The sequence below is a fragment of the Pelobates fuscus genome, chromosome 4 (genome assembly GCF_036172605.1).
Source record: "Pelobates fuscus isolate aPelFus1 chromosome 4, aPelFus1.pri, whole genome shotgun sequence".
NCBI classification, from domain to species: domain Eukaryota; kingdom Metazoa; phylum Chordata; class Amphibia; order Anura; family Pelobatidae; genus Pelobates; species Pelobates fuscus.
The window spans coordinates 374,213,675-374,233,352 of NC_086320.1; the positions used below are offsets into that span (position 1 = coordinate 374,213,675).

Below are 19,678 nucleotides of genomic sequence, written 5' to 3' on the forward strand. Positions count from 1 at the left end.
GATCCCCGCCTTTAACCATTCAGCTGTATTTATTGTCCTTTTTTTTCTAATTCTACTGGTATGATTGGAATCTACACTTCCAATGCTACCTAATAAATATATTGACAAGCATCTTATTTAACCAACTGGGGAGACACATAGAGTACCCTTACTCTATGCCGTGAGATTACTGGTCTTATCCAACAGATACATTTACCTGGGGTTAGCTATTTAACTGTGTGCTCTAAACCAGTTTTAATGCATTTGGTTAGACATTTCTTAATTGCAATCTTTTATTTTAACAGAGTTCGAGGGTTTGGAAAACAGTGAAGAATTGCAGTCAGGTAAAATATAATATTTGTATAAGTGTGAACGTGAAAAGATTCAATTTTTAATAAATATTACTCTTAGAAATGTACTGCTAGTGGACTGACAGGTTATTTAATATAATCGTGATATGAAAGATTCATTCTTTTATTCTTTCTTTGTGATAGATAAACGAGACCCTAGAATAATAGTTTAATATATCTCTTCATAGACTTGGAATTTCAACAAAATAATTTTATTTTATCACAGAAGTGTATTTTTTTTTTCCTTCATTCTCTACAAAGTGATAAATTGAAGCGTCTGCGAGGAAATACCTGCTGTCTGTAAAAAGGAAGACAGAAGAAATTATCTTTAAATATAATTAAAAAAAATAATTATCATGAAATAATAAGTATTAGATTAAATTAATAATAATAAACGGACAGGTTTTACTTGTGCTTGTACATTATGTATTTAAATATTAAAACTGATTGCTCTTGCAATTAAATGGCACATTTAAATAATTGATTTGTTTTTATTGAGTGTGCAAATGCTCTGTGGCATACTGTAGAGTTTCTCAACGAGTGGCACTATACTGCTACCATTCACACAGCTATGCTGTGCAATGCCATGATTAGTTGGACACTGAAGAAAGCATAGCCACTCTGTACTGAGAACGTAGCCACGTATAGTAGCAATGATTATATATATATATATATATATATATATATATATATATATATATGGGGAAGGGTAAAACAGCAGCTAAAATAGTGGCTAAGCTACTTACTGTTGCTGAGCTGGTTGGAAAGTTCCACAGAAGTCTCTAGATGTCCTACAACTTCTGTGGAGGCAAGATTATGTTGGCGACAATCACACCTTGCCTGTAATACATGTGTTTATGGTGGAATGTAGTATTTGATTGTCTGTAATCTGTAGTATAGATATAGCCTGTATATGATGTGATTTGTTTGGTGAAATATGGCATTTCAAGGCAAGGGAGAACTGGTACTCTAGGTCCGTGTGATGGTGGCCTGCAAGTGTTTATGAGTAGCAGGCATGGAGTATGAATGTATTGTGTATATGGGGGGTTTATATGTGTTTGATGGCTGTTGAGGGAGTAAATATCCTTTCAGTGTGTGATTTTGGTGCATACACTAGTACCCAGTATGTTTGCTCATTTGTATTTCTGATCCGTGCAATTTGGTTTGCGTATATTCACAGAGAAACATAGGATTTATACCAGAAATCGTTGTAACTTTATACCCATAACTTCTTACTCGATTCCATAAATTAGGCTTTATGGTGCAGGTTGTATTTTTTTTCTGTTGGGCTTTACAGAGGAGTGTGTTTAAAGCTGATATCTCTGGTAAGATACACTTGCTGGCAATACCAAATCGCAGTAACATTTCACTTGTAAATCAATCCCGTTGGGAGTTCTATTGGAACAGTCCCTCTGAACCTGCAGTTTAATTTCAGGCAGGTTAGAAGCGGCTAGCAGTGTGTTCACAGTCCTTATTATGACATTAGTTCTGCTTTTTTGCACTTTAACCCCTTAAGGACACACGATATGTGTGACATGTCATGATTCCCTTTTATTCCAGAAGTTTGGTCCTTAAGGGGTTAAATATGTCCTGCAATGACATATTGTTTATGTTTTCTCTGACGTTTTAATACAAAGATCCACTGCTGTAGATAAAGTGTTAAAAACAATCTTTGTTTGAATGAACTAATTTTCGTCTCTGGTTTCTGGAAACCATGAGCTAGTGATCAGTGTATTAATACTTGACATTTCTCATGAATATGATTTGGAATGCCTTGTGTGTGTCGTTTTCCAGAGGGCGTTATTAGCAGAAACTGCACAGAAAATGGCTGGTCTGATCCATTCCCTCATTACTCCGAGGCCTGTGGCTTTGATGTAAACGAAACAGGCCCTATTGAGGTAGGAAGCTGAAAACATTAAATTGGTACTAAATAAATAATGTGAAATCCAATGTTAAAATGGGGCTTGTGGCATTTTCTTGTGATACATTACGAAGTCCATGTTAATTTAATTTATGTATTGTATGTCTTCTATACTTGTATTACTTTGTTGATTTAAAGTAGTCTTTAGTATATATTTTTTAATACGTTTATTGCAACTATCCTATTATATAATTTTTAAAATATGCTAGCCTGGTATAAGAGTTCTGAGATGGCAAATGTGAATTCTGTGCATTTTATGGCACTGAATTTGGTGCATTTTTAACATGGCCTCTCCCCCCCCTCCTCGTGATGTCCAGTCCTTTTAAACATCCCTTCCCCTTCAGTGGTGAGGGAGAACCTCACCTCTTTGACGCTCGACACTAGTATTAATAACAGATAAAAGATTGTATAATTGAGCAATTCTGCAAAAAGAGAATTGGTCTCCTGTTATTGCTAGATGTTAGTATTCCAATGCCTAAAAACATGTTTTATTATATATGTTCCTGCAGCTCAATTTTCTTTGTTTCTAAAGCAAATTTCTCAATTTACAGGATCCCTACTTTCTGTCTGTAAAAGCGTTATACACTGTGGGGTACAGTACATCACTTGTTGCCCTCACCACAGCAATGGTAATTCTGTGTCGTTTTAGGTAAGTATTCAGATTCCAATAAAATCTGTTCTAGCTATGGATGTTTTGACGTTTCCTTTCATTATGTTTGATCAGTTCAGTTAAAATGATATTGAAGTTTTAAAATTAGTTTATATATTCATGCCAGAATGACGGCCTGTCACAGATTTCAGACAGCTGTATAGCTTTCTTTTTATATCTATATTATTTTACTTTAAACATTCTTATCTCCTGCTCTGTTACTTGAACTTTTATTTCACACAGGAGGCTGTTGCAGGCTCTATCAGACAAATAACAGAGCAGAAAATTTTAAATTAAATACACCTTTCAATAAGGGTAGCTAAAATAATGCAGCCTCTTTTTGAGGTATTGAAGTACACTCAGCTTGGGGGGGGGGAGGGGTTGGCATGGCTAGGGCTGCATAAACAAAGGGATTTAACTCCTAAATGGCATAGAATTGAGCATGAAGACTGCATGAAAATTATCGATACACCAAAACCACTTCATTAAGCTAAATTTATTGTGGTACTGTAACGAGAATATACCCCTACACGCAGGATCCAGCCAAACAGAAGACAGCACAGAGGAGAGATACGTCTACCGGACCTTAGAGTGGCCGGACTCGACGTAATAGGAGAAGTACAGAGTCAGGAACGATCCGAGGTCAAGGGCACAAAGAGACAGCGTAAACGAGAACTAGCCGCGGTCTGGTACACAGGAATCAGCAAGCCGGCAAACAGTACAGACAAGGATAAAGCGAAGACGAAGTCAGAATACAAAGCCAAGGTCAAATACGGAGAAACACAACTGAACACAACAAGCACTAAAGGGAACTGTAGCAGAAACCACGATAGGGCAAGGAACTAAGGGAAAAGGGTGAGTATAAGTAGCCTTCAAACTATTGTGATTGGCTCCTGTCACTTCCACACCCCCAACAGGTAGGTGTATGGGGTGATTGGCATGACAGGAGCCAATGGGAGCCTTTTTGCAATTTAGGCTCCCACTGTCTCTTTAAGAGCGCGCCCGAGACTCGCGGTGCGCTCTTAGCTGCAGGCGGGACACGTGACCGCATCTCGCGGTCACTGCCCGTCTTCCTGTTAGGAGAGTCGGATGAGCCGCGCGCGGCTCGTGCAGTCGCAGGACCGCGCGCGGCTTGAAGAGAGGACTGCGGCCGGCCCCCGGATAAGGTAAGTACCGCTACAGGTACTTAGAGTCCCTCTTAAAATTACAAATCCTGGAAAATAATTTTGCTTTAAAGGGACACTCTTGGCAATGTAGCTTGTGTAGATATGTGGCGCTGTGCTAAACTCTTTTTTAATGATTTAATGCTAAACAAAAGTCCACAGCACCCCACCCACTCTGCCATGGCTGGACTACAGAAGAAGCATTACCCTGAACAGCAATGGGTGGCAGAGATTGGCTGAGAGTGTCAGCTGACAATAGCCGCTCATTGCTGTATTTGGTATAATAGGAATGAAATGTTTAAAATCTTCCTTATCCATACATCCAGTGGGGGCTGGGCTGTTGGTGGCCAGGTACCCTTATTCAGTATTAAAGTGCTCAATATCACTGAATGGAGGGACAGCACGTGAGGACTCCAGGCACTATAGCCAATTCAATAAGATGGAATGGAGCCTACGGTGTCTCTTTAAGCGCTCAGGTTGAACAGCTTTTGCAGTGACATCTGTAGATGCCATTCAGAGCTTTAATAGTGAGGCCATTTCAGTATTTTTCACAATTTGCACATAGTTAAAAACACATTCATAAATCAATCCCCTTCCAACTGGCTGATACTCTGGCAGGTGGGCAGGCTCCATAATGGAACAGACCTACACACCGGCAAACATATATGCCCGAATGCGCAACAAGGCAGGTTTTTATTCCATCTGTCCACTGAACCTAAAAATGGACAGTGCAATGGGCACCTCCTCCACGCCTAAACATATACACCTGGCAACTCGCAAACTGCTCCACACTCACCGTCTAATGAACTACTGGTGCCCATGCATCTGGATGGAAGAGACTACTCCCACTCCCCATGCCAGTTACTCACACATTGATTACTTTTTTCTTTCATATTACTACCTGACAATGCTACAGAGTGTAAAACTCAGAACCACGACCTGGATAGAAAATGCTAACCTGACAATTGGAAGCTTAATGAAGCCCTGCTCATTAACTAAGCCGCGCTAACCTCCCTGACACACTACTTTGCTAAAAATACGATCGTAGACCCCCAGCCCCAGGGTGTGGAAGGCATATAAGTGGACAAGATGTGGGTTTTTCATAGTCAAAGGAACAACCTATAAGAAATTCTCGGAGGCTTACAAAATAAATTCACACTGTAGAGACTTCCCACAAACAATCTCAAGACATGATCTACGATCTATCAAGAGATGACAGAATGGACCTGTTGAATTTATGTAAGAGGTCGTACAAGACCATCAGTGATGCCTAGAAATGAAATTTTGATAAGCAAAAATTCTACCCTGGACAAACTGAAACTAGATTTTTATTTATTGAATTGTCTTTTTGATTTATTTAGCTTTTTTTGGAAAAAAACATAAAATCATCAATATATATTTTGTTTAACTTGTCATATGTCCTCATTTATGTTAACCTGGGTAATTAAAAAAATGTTTCTATGATTGTCATTTGTCAAAACAATTATTTGTTGTTAATATTTAACAAGATTTCTTCAGTAAAGCAAAAAAGAGGTGGCAAAGCTTTTACTTCAATTAATGGTTTCCAAACTGATTAATGTGGAAATTGCAAAACAGGATATGTTTATTTACTAAAGCCCAAACTGCAGCAAATTGAAAACTGAACTGCGACATTTTGGCAGAGGTCACAGCCTGACTATTTTAGTCTGGATTTTATTTGCTTTCTGTTCATTGTATCGCTCCATCGCTAATACTTGGAAACACTAGAAAACACAAAAAGTGTATTCTCCCCAATTAAGGCCTAACTTTAATATTTTTGGCTAAAAGTTGTATTTTTTTTTTTTAAATCAACATATTAACATATCAAAAAATATATTGTATAAAAAAAATATCAATATACCAAAAATATTAAAATATTTTTAAAAAGATTTAAATTATTTTAAAAGTTTATCTAACTTAGGAGGAATTACTACTACGGACCCTTCCCCCTACATTTTTTTTCCTTCACTCATGGTCTCTTCTTTTCCACTTTCCTTCTCCCTTCAATACTGCTGGCTCCCGACTTTCTCTTTTAACCTCCTGGACATTTAAGGAGCATGGGGGGGGGAGACCCTTCTACCCCCGCATGGAGGGACCCACTCAGGTCGGCCTCACAGTCTTTCCCTACTGTACTTGCACTGAGGGGGGAGCCAGAAGGATCCTCGGCTGGGGACCGGGAGGAGTTGGGGGAGGTGCTGCCCACGAGTAAAGTTTTATACTCTGCGGAGAATAACAAACCCTCTCTCACTAATCAGAATACACAGAATACACTGCAGAAATCTTAGTTAATAAGTTAGTTTTGGATTCGTATTTAAATTATTCTTCATTTCATATGACTGAGACAGACGATGTATGGGTTTTACACATGATAAATCCTGTGGTACCATAACTTCCGGATTTATGTCTAGGACAGCCTTGTGAAGAGTAATCTGTGTACGTTCGTGCTATTTCGTAAATATCCCGTGTGTATTTCCTTACTAGTCTAAAGATGTTACAGTTTCTTGTACCAAGTGATAACTAATTGTTCTACACTATTGATACTCTACAATAAAAACTCTGAATTAAAAAAAAAAGCAATTTATTAATAAAATGAAATGCTGTTAGAAAGCTCTTACAACAATATTAAATCAAGGCCTATATGTTTTCTAAATACTTTACATATATACAATCTCCACCGCATATATGCAACTTAAATTCATATCTGTTAATAGACTGTACAATATTGCAAACCACTGAAAGGTTTACAGGAATATTCTTTGATTACGTTTTAAACCGTTTCTTATTTCAGAAAGCTTCACTGCACCAGGAACTTCATACACATGAATCTTTTTGTTTCATTTATTCTGCGGGCAATATCTGTCTTTATTAAAGACGAGATACTTTACGCTGAACTGGATGGGAATCCCTGCCACGTTTCCACGGTAAATTGAGTACATTGTCTCACTTCATCCCTACGATGCCATTAACGGGTTTCTAGTATAGTTTATCGACTGGTTATACAGTTATCTATACTATTCATGGTGTTCTTTTTAGAATAATCGTCATTCATTTTCACATGAATATTAGATTACAATAGCAAACCAGCGCACTTACCGACTCATTAAACACCAAGTTCAAAGCTCAAAAACTGTTTTTTTAAACTAACAAAAAGCAGATCTTTAGTTACATTATATGATCATAAAATGCATAAGCCTCACACACTTCTGTCAGGTCCTATTCTGTCATCTATTGCCTGCTGTTATATGTCAGATACATTTTATTTTGTGAGATTCTTTTAAATAAAAAAAAGAAGTATTGTATCGTACTAAACAAGCCATATAAATGCACTCGTGAAAAACATAGTAAATTACAGTCTGGAGACGGAGCAGGCCAGGTCATTAGATTAAACAGTCCTTTTGTACTTCTCCAAATCGTGCCTGTATGGTACGGGTAGATAAGGAATTTTTTAATTGAAAGGACATTTGCATAAGTTCGCCTCAGTTGTGTCCAAGAGACATGAACTATTTTATGGTTGCGACCTAGGCAATCAGAGCAAAAAGGTTAAAAATAAAATGCATACACAAGTAATGATTTCAGTAGATAAGTAGATATTATACAGTAGATATTTTTGAATACATTTGTAGTTCTGCCGAAATAAAAATATCGCTCTAAACCAGGCATCCTTTCAATTTTGTAAAAAGGCTTTTGTGGGTGCAAAGTCACTGACTTGGTGATATTGGTTGTATATTAAAAAGACAATATATATACCGTATTTATCGGCGTATAACACGCACCTCATTTTAAGAAGGAAATTCCTTCCCCCCCTCCCATAGTATTCCCCCCTCATCCCATAGTGTCCCCCCCCTTTCCATAGTATTCTCCCCCTCCCATAGTATTCTCCACCCCCTCCCATAGTGTCCCCCCCCTCATCCCATAGTGTTACCCCCCACATCCCATAGTGTTACCCCCCCTTTCCATAGTATTCTCCCCCCCTCCCATAGTATTCTCCCCCCCATAGTATTCTCCACTCCCTCCCATAGTGTCCCCCCATCTCATAGTGTCCCCCCCTTTCCATAGTATTCTCCCCCCCTTTCCATAGTATTCTCCCCCCCTCCCATAGTATTCTCCACCCCCTCCCATAGTGTCCCCCCCCTCATCCCATAGTGTGTCCCCCCCTTTCCATAGTATTCTCCACCTCCTCCCATAGTGTTCCCCCCCTCATCCCATAGTGTCCCCCCTCCCCTTGTCCCATAGTGCACTTTCCCTTGTCCCATAATTACTTACCTTCACAGCGCGGCGTATAACACGCACCCATCATTTTCCCCCTATTTTCAGGGAGAGAAAGTGCGTGTTATACGCCGATAAATACGGTAATTATTGGTTTAATTAACTGTAAGCAGCCTTGGTAATAAATAAAGTAAGAAGTATAAGTAAATGGAGTTTTATCATATTACTTTTATTATTGTTTATGCTACATTTGTCCATTACCCCCTTAAGGACACAACTTCTTGAATAAAAGGGAATCATGACGGAATATTTCCATCATGTGTCCTTAAGGGCTTATATCTATAATCGTGATTTAAACATGTTATATGGTATCATTTTTTTTTTTTTTACTACAGTTGTCAGTACACTTGTTTGGTGCACACCCGTTGCACCCACTGGTTAATTATTTGATTTGGTATATCATTATTGTAAAACATATTTCAGAAGATATAGCATAGCATTCTCTATAGAGGCTGCAACATATAAAGATTAATAGAAAAAGCATGACTTTTTTAATGGGTGGCATGTATTTACTGCAGTTATAATTATTTTTTCTTATCATGTAATATGTATCTTCCCTCTAGGTGGAATGTAAAGCTGTGATGGTGTTTTTCCACTACTGCGTCATGTCCAATTATTTTTGGCTCTTTATAGAAGGACTCTATCTGTTCACACTCCTTGTTGAAACTTTTTTTCCAGAAAGGAGATATTTTTATTGGTACACAATAATTGGATGGGGTATGTATTATAATAAATAATAACAATGTCCATATGTTTGTTTATTATTACACTAGATGAATGTAGAGTATCCGATGAAGTGCCACTAAGGCATGAAATGCATAAGTATCATCAACACTCAGCACCAGCACCATACGCACTGTTGTGCTCCAGGACAGTATTTTTAAATAAATAAATAATTTTACTTTTCATGGGTTTTTTTTTGTCCCCTTTGGTGATATTTTGGGTATTTTTCTTCTCGGAAAACAAAGTTTCAAGTAGTTTTTGTTCTATGAATCGTGAAGGAGCAGAATGTGCAATTGCTGTTTCTCCATATATATATTCTGCTCGATTATATTGCTGCAGTTATTGCTCCCTTTCATAACCACGAACTGCTAAAAAAGATGTTATCGTGACGTTACCATTCAGGGAAATGCTAAGTGTGGACAATTCTTGTAAAATCATAATTAATGGTAGATGGAGATCGTCCGCCTTTATCTTAGTATCTTCATATCACATCTTTTTGTTCTAATGATGACTCTCTTGTTGGATGACTTTGTCCTAGCGAGACATTTGAAGGTTAGGTGTACAGAACATGGGTAACATGTTAATCCTTGTAACATGTTGGGCTATGATCTTAAAAAACAAAGAAAAAAGTTACCTGCACTCTCTCCTTAATCCCTATGTATATTTAAACAAATGGAGGTCAATTAGTTACTCCAATAGCCACTGGAGGGAATGCCCGCCTGTGTAGGGGGATCTGCCTTGACGTTGACAGGTAACTTTTTTTTGGTTTTTACTATATGTATTGGAGCTGATGTGGACTGTGGTCATTGCTGCCACCCAGGAGTGATGGGAGTGAGCACAGCACTTTTCTTTTTGTATTTGTATACACTTTTTGTATCACACAGCCTGGTTACAATGCTGCTGCCCATCCCATGTGTTCCCTATTAAGGGTTAATAAGTATATAGGGGTGTATATAAAAAATACCCCTTTCTGTCTCATTAGAGATATCTTTGCCAGAAGCTCAAGGAAACAGGCTGAAGGGTCAGTGTTAGGACCCGCTTAGGGGGGTCTGCCTTGACGTTGGCAGGCGGGCATTCCCTCCAGTGGCCATTGGAGTAACTAAATGACCTCTATTTGTTTAAATATACATAGGGATTAAGGAGAGAGCACAGGTAACTTTATTTCTTTGTTTTTTACTATATGTATTGGAGCTGATGTGTACTGTGGTCGTTGCTGGAATGATTGGGAGTGAGCGCAGCCTTTTCTTTTTGTATTTATGATCTTAAAAACACAACTACTATTTTTTATTTTAAGATAACCCCCTTTTAGGCATCTGATTCTGAATTCAGGTCAGAAACTGATTTAACTATTTGTACAAAATAAATTACTGCCCTGGTATCTTCTCTTGAATGGTGTGTAATCTCACCGCTTAACCAGATAGAATGACAACCTACATTCTTCATTGACAGACTATAGTTGGCATAGCATTATGGGAGATGCATTATGGGAGATATTCCAAGGATTGGGACCAACGGAAATTCAGTTCTAGATCCAACGCAGTCACTGCGAATTGTGTTCCTTTATATTCTAACAATGTACAATTTGTTCCAAAATAGTAGCAGTGTTATTTAAACTAAGATTATATCATTTTATTTAGAAACTTAACAAGTTTGCAATTTAAAGACATAATAACTGTGGATTTATGGAGGTACAAGGGACGGAATTAAATGTGTAATAACAGGATACATTAGATTGTTTTCCTTATTTAAAATTATATCAATAATATTTAAGTTGCTGAATGTGGAACCGTACTAGAGTCAGATAGATTTCATACGAGCAGCTCATGAAGACAGGATGAAAACATACCTCCATGGAGAAATAGTCCATCCTAAAGTTAGTTAGAACTCTTAAAACTGTTTAGTTTCTTCTTGTTTGCCATACCTCTCCTTGTTAGGTTCCACCTTTCTTCCCAAGGTCCATGAACAATCCTGCTTAGCATGTTTACCAACTGTTGCCCAAGAGTCTGTAAGTCACTAAATTGCATAGCACATCCTAACTCATTATCCCATGAATGAGAAGTCAAATTGACTTAAAGCAGAGTCATTTCTGTTTGTTTTTTTGTGGCTCGTGTGGCGATTCGAGGCCGAGAGCATATCTAGGGCCTCAGTTGCTGGAGTCAACTTTTGAAAATCCCGATATCAGAGGTGACCAAATGTGTCAAAGTTATCTAATTAGTGTCAGCGAGTGTGTGGCACTTCCAGGATAAATAGCACAGCCCTGAAGCATATATATTTTATATGAATCCTAAATCACTGTAAAACCATCCATCATTCTCTATGAAAACCTTAAACTGGAGATTTGTCACATGAGAAGCATTTGAATGGACAATGCTAAGCACTAACAAAGAAGTAAATTGTGACAAGAAGGGATGGGATCTCCGTTAGTAGTAGAGGTCAGTTCCACAACTAATGAAATGTTAGTTTTAGCAAATGCATATTTTTGCTACAATTAACTATATGCATTTAAAAAAGAAAGCCAACACATTTTTGGACAGGAGTGTCCCTTTTATTGAACTGACACAAAAACTAGCACACAAAGTTTGATGTGATTATCACACCCACTATATCAAACTCTTTAAATAAAGTGTCAAGAAAATTGCATATTTCCAAAACTGGGCAACCCAATTGTTTTTCTTGCTTTGCTAGGTCGCTCTAACATTTATTTTATTGTGAGCTGCCTGCAATTCCCAAAGTATAGCTAGTTTTATTTTTCTAGAATCAATGGGTAAATGTTTTGTCATTAGAAATGAGTAAACTGTTTCCAAACACATTTTGGGATCCGCACAACTGGACCATATTTAAGGAATTATTCTTAAATAATTTACAAATAGTTTACAAATTGTTCACCTAGAAATTATTTATATGTCTGGAGCCTGCCATATGTGGCAGTTTATAAAAGTGTTGATTTCAATAGAAATGCGTGTATAACTGGGGGTAGACCTAGAGGTGGCAGACGTACAGATCTAGAGCGTGCCTGCCTTCCCTCCAACTGAATGAAAAATTGAGTAGCATAAGAAAGTTGTGATTGCATGTGTAAACTCGCAGCTTTAGCAAAGGCGCTTCTCAATGAGAAACCTCTGATTGGTTTATTCCTCAGCACAAACTGAGGGTCTGTGTCTGGGAAAGAAAAGAGGGCTTCAGCTTTTCCTAGCTATTGTGTACATCCAAACATAAAAAGATGCAGAAAAAATATATATGCATGTTTTCTTTGGAGATATGTCTACTAAATTGTTAAAGAAAAATATTCAGTGGACTGTGTGTATATATATTTATATTTATATGTATATTTATTTAGTCATCACATTGTTAAACACAGATCTGCGCACCAATCAAGCCAAAAGACTTGCTTTTCCCACAGAAAACCCAAATTTGCAGTGATGTTACTACTGCAATGGATTCTGGGTGGGCATATGCAAATTAGTTCAACTGAGAATCAAATTTTTGCCTCAATATTCTATTTTAAACATGGATTCCTTGGAGTTTATGTTTGCTGTATACATCAGCTCTAAAACAGAACTCAGGAAGAGATCCAAAGCCAGTGAACAACTCATGGACAGCTGTTTTGTTGTCAATGCAAATCATCAGCATGAGGTTGGTTACTGACTTGCTATTGAGACTTGGCGTCACTTGCGAAGCAAAAAACAAGAACGTTATGGTGGGGAAAAATAGTGATTGAAAACCCTTTCCACCTGAAGTCAGTGGATAGTCAGTACATCACTTATCAGTACATTTTTAAACACAGATCTGCACACGCCAGTCAAACCATAAATATATATAAAATATGTTTGGTTATGACTTCAGCTATTCTCTAAAATGACATTCTCTAAAATGCTCATTGTTGGGTATTCAGAAATTAACGTCCGCTTATTAAAGGAATATTTATACAGTGTTTCTTCTAATCCAGTATGCATTCCATAGCTTCTCTTTTGCCAGTCTGATTGATAATTAATTTCATTGAGTGCCTTCAAGTGGGGATAATACCGTCTGACATTCATTTGCATTTTAATTACATACTCTTATCAAAAGACTGAGTTCTGCCTCAGACAATTTATTCCAGAGAATCCTATAGCACAAACTTTGCATTTCAAAGTAGACCTGCCAACTCCTGCTACTCGGTTTCAAGGACCCTTTTGATGCTCTTAGATCACTTAATTTCCATTGGGCAGCCTTTCCATTTTTCAATGGCCCTTTGAATTTAAGATATCTGCTGGAATTGCATTGCAACTCTGATCTATTCCAAGAATTATTATTATGTATTCGTCGTATCCAATGCACATGTCTTTACTTTTTGCTATTGGCCCGGTTGAAAAAAAACAAACCAAACCAAACTCTTTCGGCACTGAATTCGCATCACGAATGTTATAATAACAAGGTATTTGCCAAACCTTAATCGTGAAAAGGTTAATAATGTGTAGATTTATTTGAGTTTAAAATAAAATAAATATTTGTTAATACAAAATAATAGGGTATTGCAGTCCTATTTTTTTGTAATGGTGAGCAGTTACATAAAATAAAAATATATTTCTTTGCATGTGTATGAAAAGACTAAAATAACTATTCAAAATCATTTTAATAACATTATGTATTGTGTACTCTGTTAAAGGGAAACTCCAGTGCCAGAAAAACGATCCGTTTTTCTGGCACTGGAGGGTCCCTCTCCCTCCCACCCACCAATCCCCGGTTACTGAAGAGGTGAAAACCCCTTCAGTCACTTACCTGGGACAGCGGCGATGTCCCTCGCCGCTGTCTCCGCCTCCGCGACGCTCCTCCTAGTGATTACGTCGGCCGGTGGGCGAGACTAATCTCGCTCACCGTCCGAGGAGACCTAATGCGCATGCGCGGAAATGCCGCGCATGCGCATTACGTCTCCCCATAGGAAAGCATTGAAAAATCATTTCAATGCTTTCCTATGGGGTTTTGAGCGACGCTGGAGGTCCTCACACAGCGTGAGGACGTCCAGCGACGCTCTAGCACAGGAAACCTGTGCTAGAACCCAGGAAGTGACCTCTAGTGGCTGTCTAATAGACAGCCACTAGAGGTGGAGTTAACCCTGCAATGTAAATATTGCAGTTTATGAAAAACTGCAATAATTACAGTTGCAGGGTTAAGGGTAGTGGGAGTTGGCACCCAGACCACTCCAATGAGCAGAAGTGGTCTGGGTGCCTGGAGTGTCCCTTTAATTTTACCATATTCCTTTGACCTCCTAAAAAAAAACTTTAAGCATTTTTAATTTCATTTTTATTATTTCCAACAACCCCTTCATAGCAAGCTATTTTCATAAAAAAGAATATAATATTTATTTAAAGATTGTTAGCTAGTGCGAAACACAGGACAAACCAGGAGTTTTGAGGACAGTTAAATATTTGGGAATACAAAAAAGTATGCAAATTTACACAATTTTACTTATTTATTTGTCTGTTCATCCTTTACAGAAATCTTAATATATTTTATTGATTATCAGGCAATCCCTTCCCCAGTAATATTTCATACAAGGTCCGAAATAGCAACATAGATGCAGAGATACAAATGTTGTCACCTGCTGTAGGTCTGGTGAATACTAGAAATGTTTGATCATTTTGGAAAATATAACATATATGGGAAGGTGGAGCCTGTAGTTGTGGGAGGAGTTCATCTGGCCTATAAAAAACCAAACCTACCTCCATACTGGGCTGACGTCGCCTAGTCACTTCTGGTTCCGGTTTCGCCAAGAAGAATTCCCTCGTGGCTCCACCAACGCGCTTCACGACACCAGCTCCAAACCACAGGAACACGGTCGCTCCCAGCACCACTGAACTTTCGGGTCGGCTACCAGGTACCCGGTAACAGTGAGTACATACAAATGCGGTTTAATGCGGTTTAACTACCAAAAGGGGGACACGTGCACAAATGCAATTACACATTAACATAAACCTAACTTTATTCTCCTGATACGTAGTAGTTCGCTTAGACGAAACGCATAAGGCCACTCTCACCTCTTTATGAGAAATGCAAGCTTTCCATTCGGCTAAATCAGAGTTACAAACGCAATACAAAAACATGCACCAACACCGCCATCTACTGTCAAAAATTGCTAACTACGCTTAAATCCTAAACTGATACATTAATGCGGTGATAATTATAAATGGTTTCATTGGGGCAAACAGGGATGCAGTTATGGCATGGGGCGATTAATTAAGTAAAAATCTATTAATTATGCTTTATTTAATTACGCTTTGTTTAAATGTGTTTTGCACTAGTCAAATAGTGAACATCATGTAGGCTAAAATTAGTAGTACGTTTAAAGGCTGAATATGGTCAATCAGTCGGGAATTGCCTTATATGTACAAAAATACGCTCGTATTGTCATTATGTACTTTCAGAATTCAGATCAATACTCTCTCGTTTCCATCCTGTCACATTGATTTGTCTTGTATACACGGTATGTTGAAATTCGTGCGGATTCTAGGCAGGGAGTGGGGGGGAAATGTTGCAGTCATAACCTGTGTAATAGCACCCCAGGCATAAAAGGGGTTAAACCACAGTTTGGAAGATATTCCCCTACCAGAGACACAGGCACAGCTACCGCAGAACCCCAAACTCCCAAACTGGATACAAAGTAGCACTCCAAAATGGAACCTCACGAATAGCTGCTAGCAGCTGAACAGGAAAAGCACCCAAGCGGCTTACACTCCTGGCAATCAGTCTCTAACAGCATACAGTAAATCCCCCAAAGAACGAGACAAAGCTCTGTGTTGAGGGTCAAGCAGTGAACAGACAGAGTTGTGGGTTTATTGTTCTTATATACACATTCTTACACATTAGTACCACCCACAGGGTTTTGGAAAACAACCAATAAACACGTACAATACACTCAGACATTTCCACACAAAATCCTCCCCTCTGCCTGTGATTAGATTACCTTACACAATGGGTATTGTAATTATCACAGGCAGAGAAATACAGTTTTTCCACATTATTCATAACTTTAAAAGTATGCATCACATACACATAAAACTTACATTTTCAGAATCAGCATACTCCAAATACAAACATATGTCAAAATTGGTCCATTGGTTAAAAAGATAGATCGAAGTCCTTTGTGATTAAATGAAGCATGGGTTTTGTGCCCAAAACTAGTTCCACAGAGTCTTCTATCCTGGAGATAATTGAGAAGTAATCCAATTATCTCCAAGGACAGAGGCAAAACTCCATTACCCACATGGCAGACAAAAAGACAGTAAAAGACATAAAATTGCATACTGATACATTTAGTACAAAAAACACACATTTCTACATATCCCCAGATAACTTAGATCTGAGCGCACATTAGTAGGTGAATGGCACTCAGATCACACGAATACAGTTTAATTGCCATGGAGCCAAAGTCTTTTATTACACGAATAGGCTCCATGGCATAGCTATCTGGGTTAAATGAGTTAATTCAGTAAATCCGAGAATCTACCGAATGCCAGGGCAGAAATACATGAATAGACCTTTCTGCATAGGAAAATAAAGTATTTAAATGCTGGTCCATAGTCAAAAGGCAGCAGGCAGGCAACCAGGCTCCTCCAATGCACAGTGGCGAGATTGGTCTCGTCACAACCTGGATAGTTAGATAATAAGATACTGGACATAAACCTAGCTCTAAATGTTTATTACTTTCGTCATAGGGGTTAATGTCAGTATAAAGAACACTAGGTGAAAACACGATAAAGAGTCTTGACATATCACGATACGATTAAATTCCAGTCAGAACTCCTATCAATCGTCAGTTCTTATTTAAACGGGTACACTCGCATTTACCTGAATACGCGACCTGTACCAAAAATACAGACCAGTAAGTTAAATTCCCTATTATACCTATTTTTGGCATCTACAGAACACTGCCATTAGAGTAAGCTACACACATTTTCAAAAGTTACGTAAATTATCCACACTAACAGAATAACTTTAAATAGAACAACCTATATATTCACGTAAACCAACATAGTACTACAGCTACAAGCATACTTTGCTCTATTACGTAAAAGACATATTACAATGTTACAATAAATCAAATAAAAAAACAAACATACGTAACCACACAAACATACTAGGAGGGCAATTACAAGGTTACATCAAACGTTTGCACACAGCTCATAGAATTTGATACGTACAAACAATCTACTTACCAAGTACAAATAGTCAATCATATATTTCTACCACACCTAATTACTCAAAAATTAAACATAAGCTTAATTTCACCCCCTTAATCTGCTAGGTCCAGAAGTAAAAAGAAACGATAATAGGCGCTCACTACAGTATAGTACAGGATGCAACTGGGCTGCAGTAACTAGTACAAGGATTCCCAGACCTTGTAGATAGTAGAGTATAAAGAAAAAGGGGAAAGTAACCGCGCCCACCAGATTGGTACATAATCTTTGGGTGCGGTTACTTTCCCCTTTTTCTTTATAGGTCCAGAAGTAACCCAACCATACATACAACCTCTTAAGAGGAGAATCGGTTTACCCAGGTATGTATCACTTTGAACTAATATTAAACGCTCACACATTCAGGGTGAAGTTACCAACCATAGTCTTGGTTATCAACAGGTGGTACATACTAATAAAATCACACATCCTGTCAAGCCATAAGACCCACTCAAAAAAAACAATAAGTTAACAGGTATGCTATATCCCTCATACCTTTTACTTCAAGCATCGTTAACGGACAGTTAGGGTACTGGAATGGCCCCGTATACAGGTTAAGGTACTGTAGAAGTTTGTGCAAGACCAACACCCATCCTCACATAGAGGTATTTTCGCCCATGGGTCCAAATCATAGCTATAGTCTCGCAACACTCTGCTAAGCGGTTTAGAAATGATGTCACTTTCCTTATCCTTTTATCGCTTATCAAATTCCCCAGAGGCCTACACCCTGCCTCCGTTTTAATGGCACAGCACAGGGCCAAATTATAGACAGCGCCTCTATCAGCCACTTGGCATAAGAAGGGCCTCACCATCTCACAAGTAGTTAAGTTCTTCACCACCCGGCATTTTTAGAGACGCCAGTTAACACAAGTCACAAATAACCATTTCGGGATAAGTCTCACATTTAAATTTCATTATAGCGTGTCTTACGTGTCAAACCAAACAGAGGACTTCTCCCTACCCAGCACTCCAACTACAGCCCCTACATCAGGCGAGAATCAAGACCTTTCAAGCCCCTGTTTCCAAAGATCACTGCAGAACTGAGGCGTAGGGGGATACCTTATCCTGTCACCACCAGGAAGGCAGAGTTATACGGAATTATGATGACAAGTACAGATAATCCACAGCCAGGGTCCAATACTCAAGATAACATTAATGACACCCTTACAGGGATTCAGACCACAATGACAGCCATGCTGGCATCCATCAATAATTTGAACCAAAGAATGGAAAAGTTGGAATCTCCAGCACCAGCTACCATGTGTCCCCCAGATATCCCTCCTACACAAATCATCGACCAAACTTTCTCACAGGGTAATGTCACAGGTACACAGAATTCACAGGGTTCCGCTACACATATCATCACACCAGCACATATGGTCCCTCCCAACATCAAGAAAGACATATTGGAGGGAAAGGACGTAAACCTCATGTCATTACTGATTACATCACAAGACATAGTAGAAAAGAAGATGTACAACTACGGTGACCTGTCAGTGGTGTTCAAAGCCAAAGATCCTAGGTTAGGTAAAAAGTTGACCATACCAGACTTTGTACTAGCCTTCGAGTTATATAGAGACGTAATATGCTTCAATTTTCCCCAACGTAGAGAGTAACTGGACTTGTACATGCACAAGTTGGTAGATCCGGGGAACAAGTACGGTAGTACCAATTTTTACGATTATCACAAATTATTTTTTGAGGCAAGGCAGCGGCAACCTTTGTGCAGTTCAACATCAGCATAGATTGGAGTCACATGAACACTGAATTGTTCTGTCACCACTCTTCCGGGCTAGTACCACCGGCTTGTGCAATTTGCTCTTCAAACTCTCACTTTACCAATTTGTGTTCCAAAGAGCCCAGTTTACCCAACACCAGATACACCACCCCTAGCCTGCAGGTTGTTGCATGTCTGCTCCATCTGTTACTGAGCCCACGCTAAGACCATGTGCCCAAACTGCCTCTTCCCCAGGAAATGACTGACCGAAGTCCAGGTCAACTGGACTTTGGCTTTTTACCTTAACTCTCACCCTTCACAGGATTTAGTACAATCCCTAATCACAGGTTTCACAGAGGGGTTCCACACAGGCTTAATCGCACTACCAACAGGCACACTCGAGTGTAACAACCTACAATCAGCCATTATAGAACCAACTATAGTAGACAACCTGTTACGAACAGAAGTAGAGAAAGGCTTCATGCTTGGGCCATTTAAAATTTCACCGTTCACATGTTGGCGAACCAACCCCTTGGGTATTGCAACCGGAAAATATAACAATAAAATAAACAATTGATAATCGACCTGTCTGCTCCACATTCTGTTGTTGTACCAAGCCTAAACTAACTGATACATTCTGAGGAATTTTCATTGCAATATGCCACGGTAGACAATGCCATACAGG

At 38.7% G+C, this 19,678-nt stretch overlaps 1 protein-coding gene across 3 annotated transcripts in view; it reads left to right on the plus strand.

Annotated features, from left to right (window-relative positions):
* Positions 1-19,678, plus strand: part of ADCYAP1R1 (ADCYAP receptor type I) — a 233,279-nt gene that overhangs the window by 171,636 nt on the left and 41,965 nt on the right. For all 3 annotated transcript variants that reach the window (XM_063452737.1, XM_063452739.1, XM_063452738.1), the window contains exons 6-10: positions 285-323; positions 2,124-2,227; positions 2,802-2,899; positions 6,869-7,001; positions 8,910-9,063. In XM_063452737.1, the coding sequence (XP_063308807.1) occupies positions 285-323; positions 2,124-2,227; positions 2,802-2,899; positions 6,869-7,001; positions 8,910-9,063 (528 nt within the window). The remainder of the gene's footprint in view (positions 1-284; positions 324-2,123; positions 2,228-2,801; positions 2,900-6,868; positions 7,002-8,909; positions 9,064-19,678) is intronic.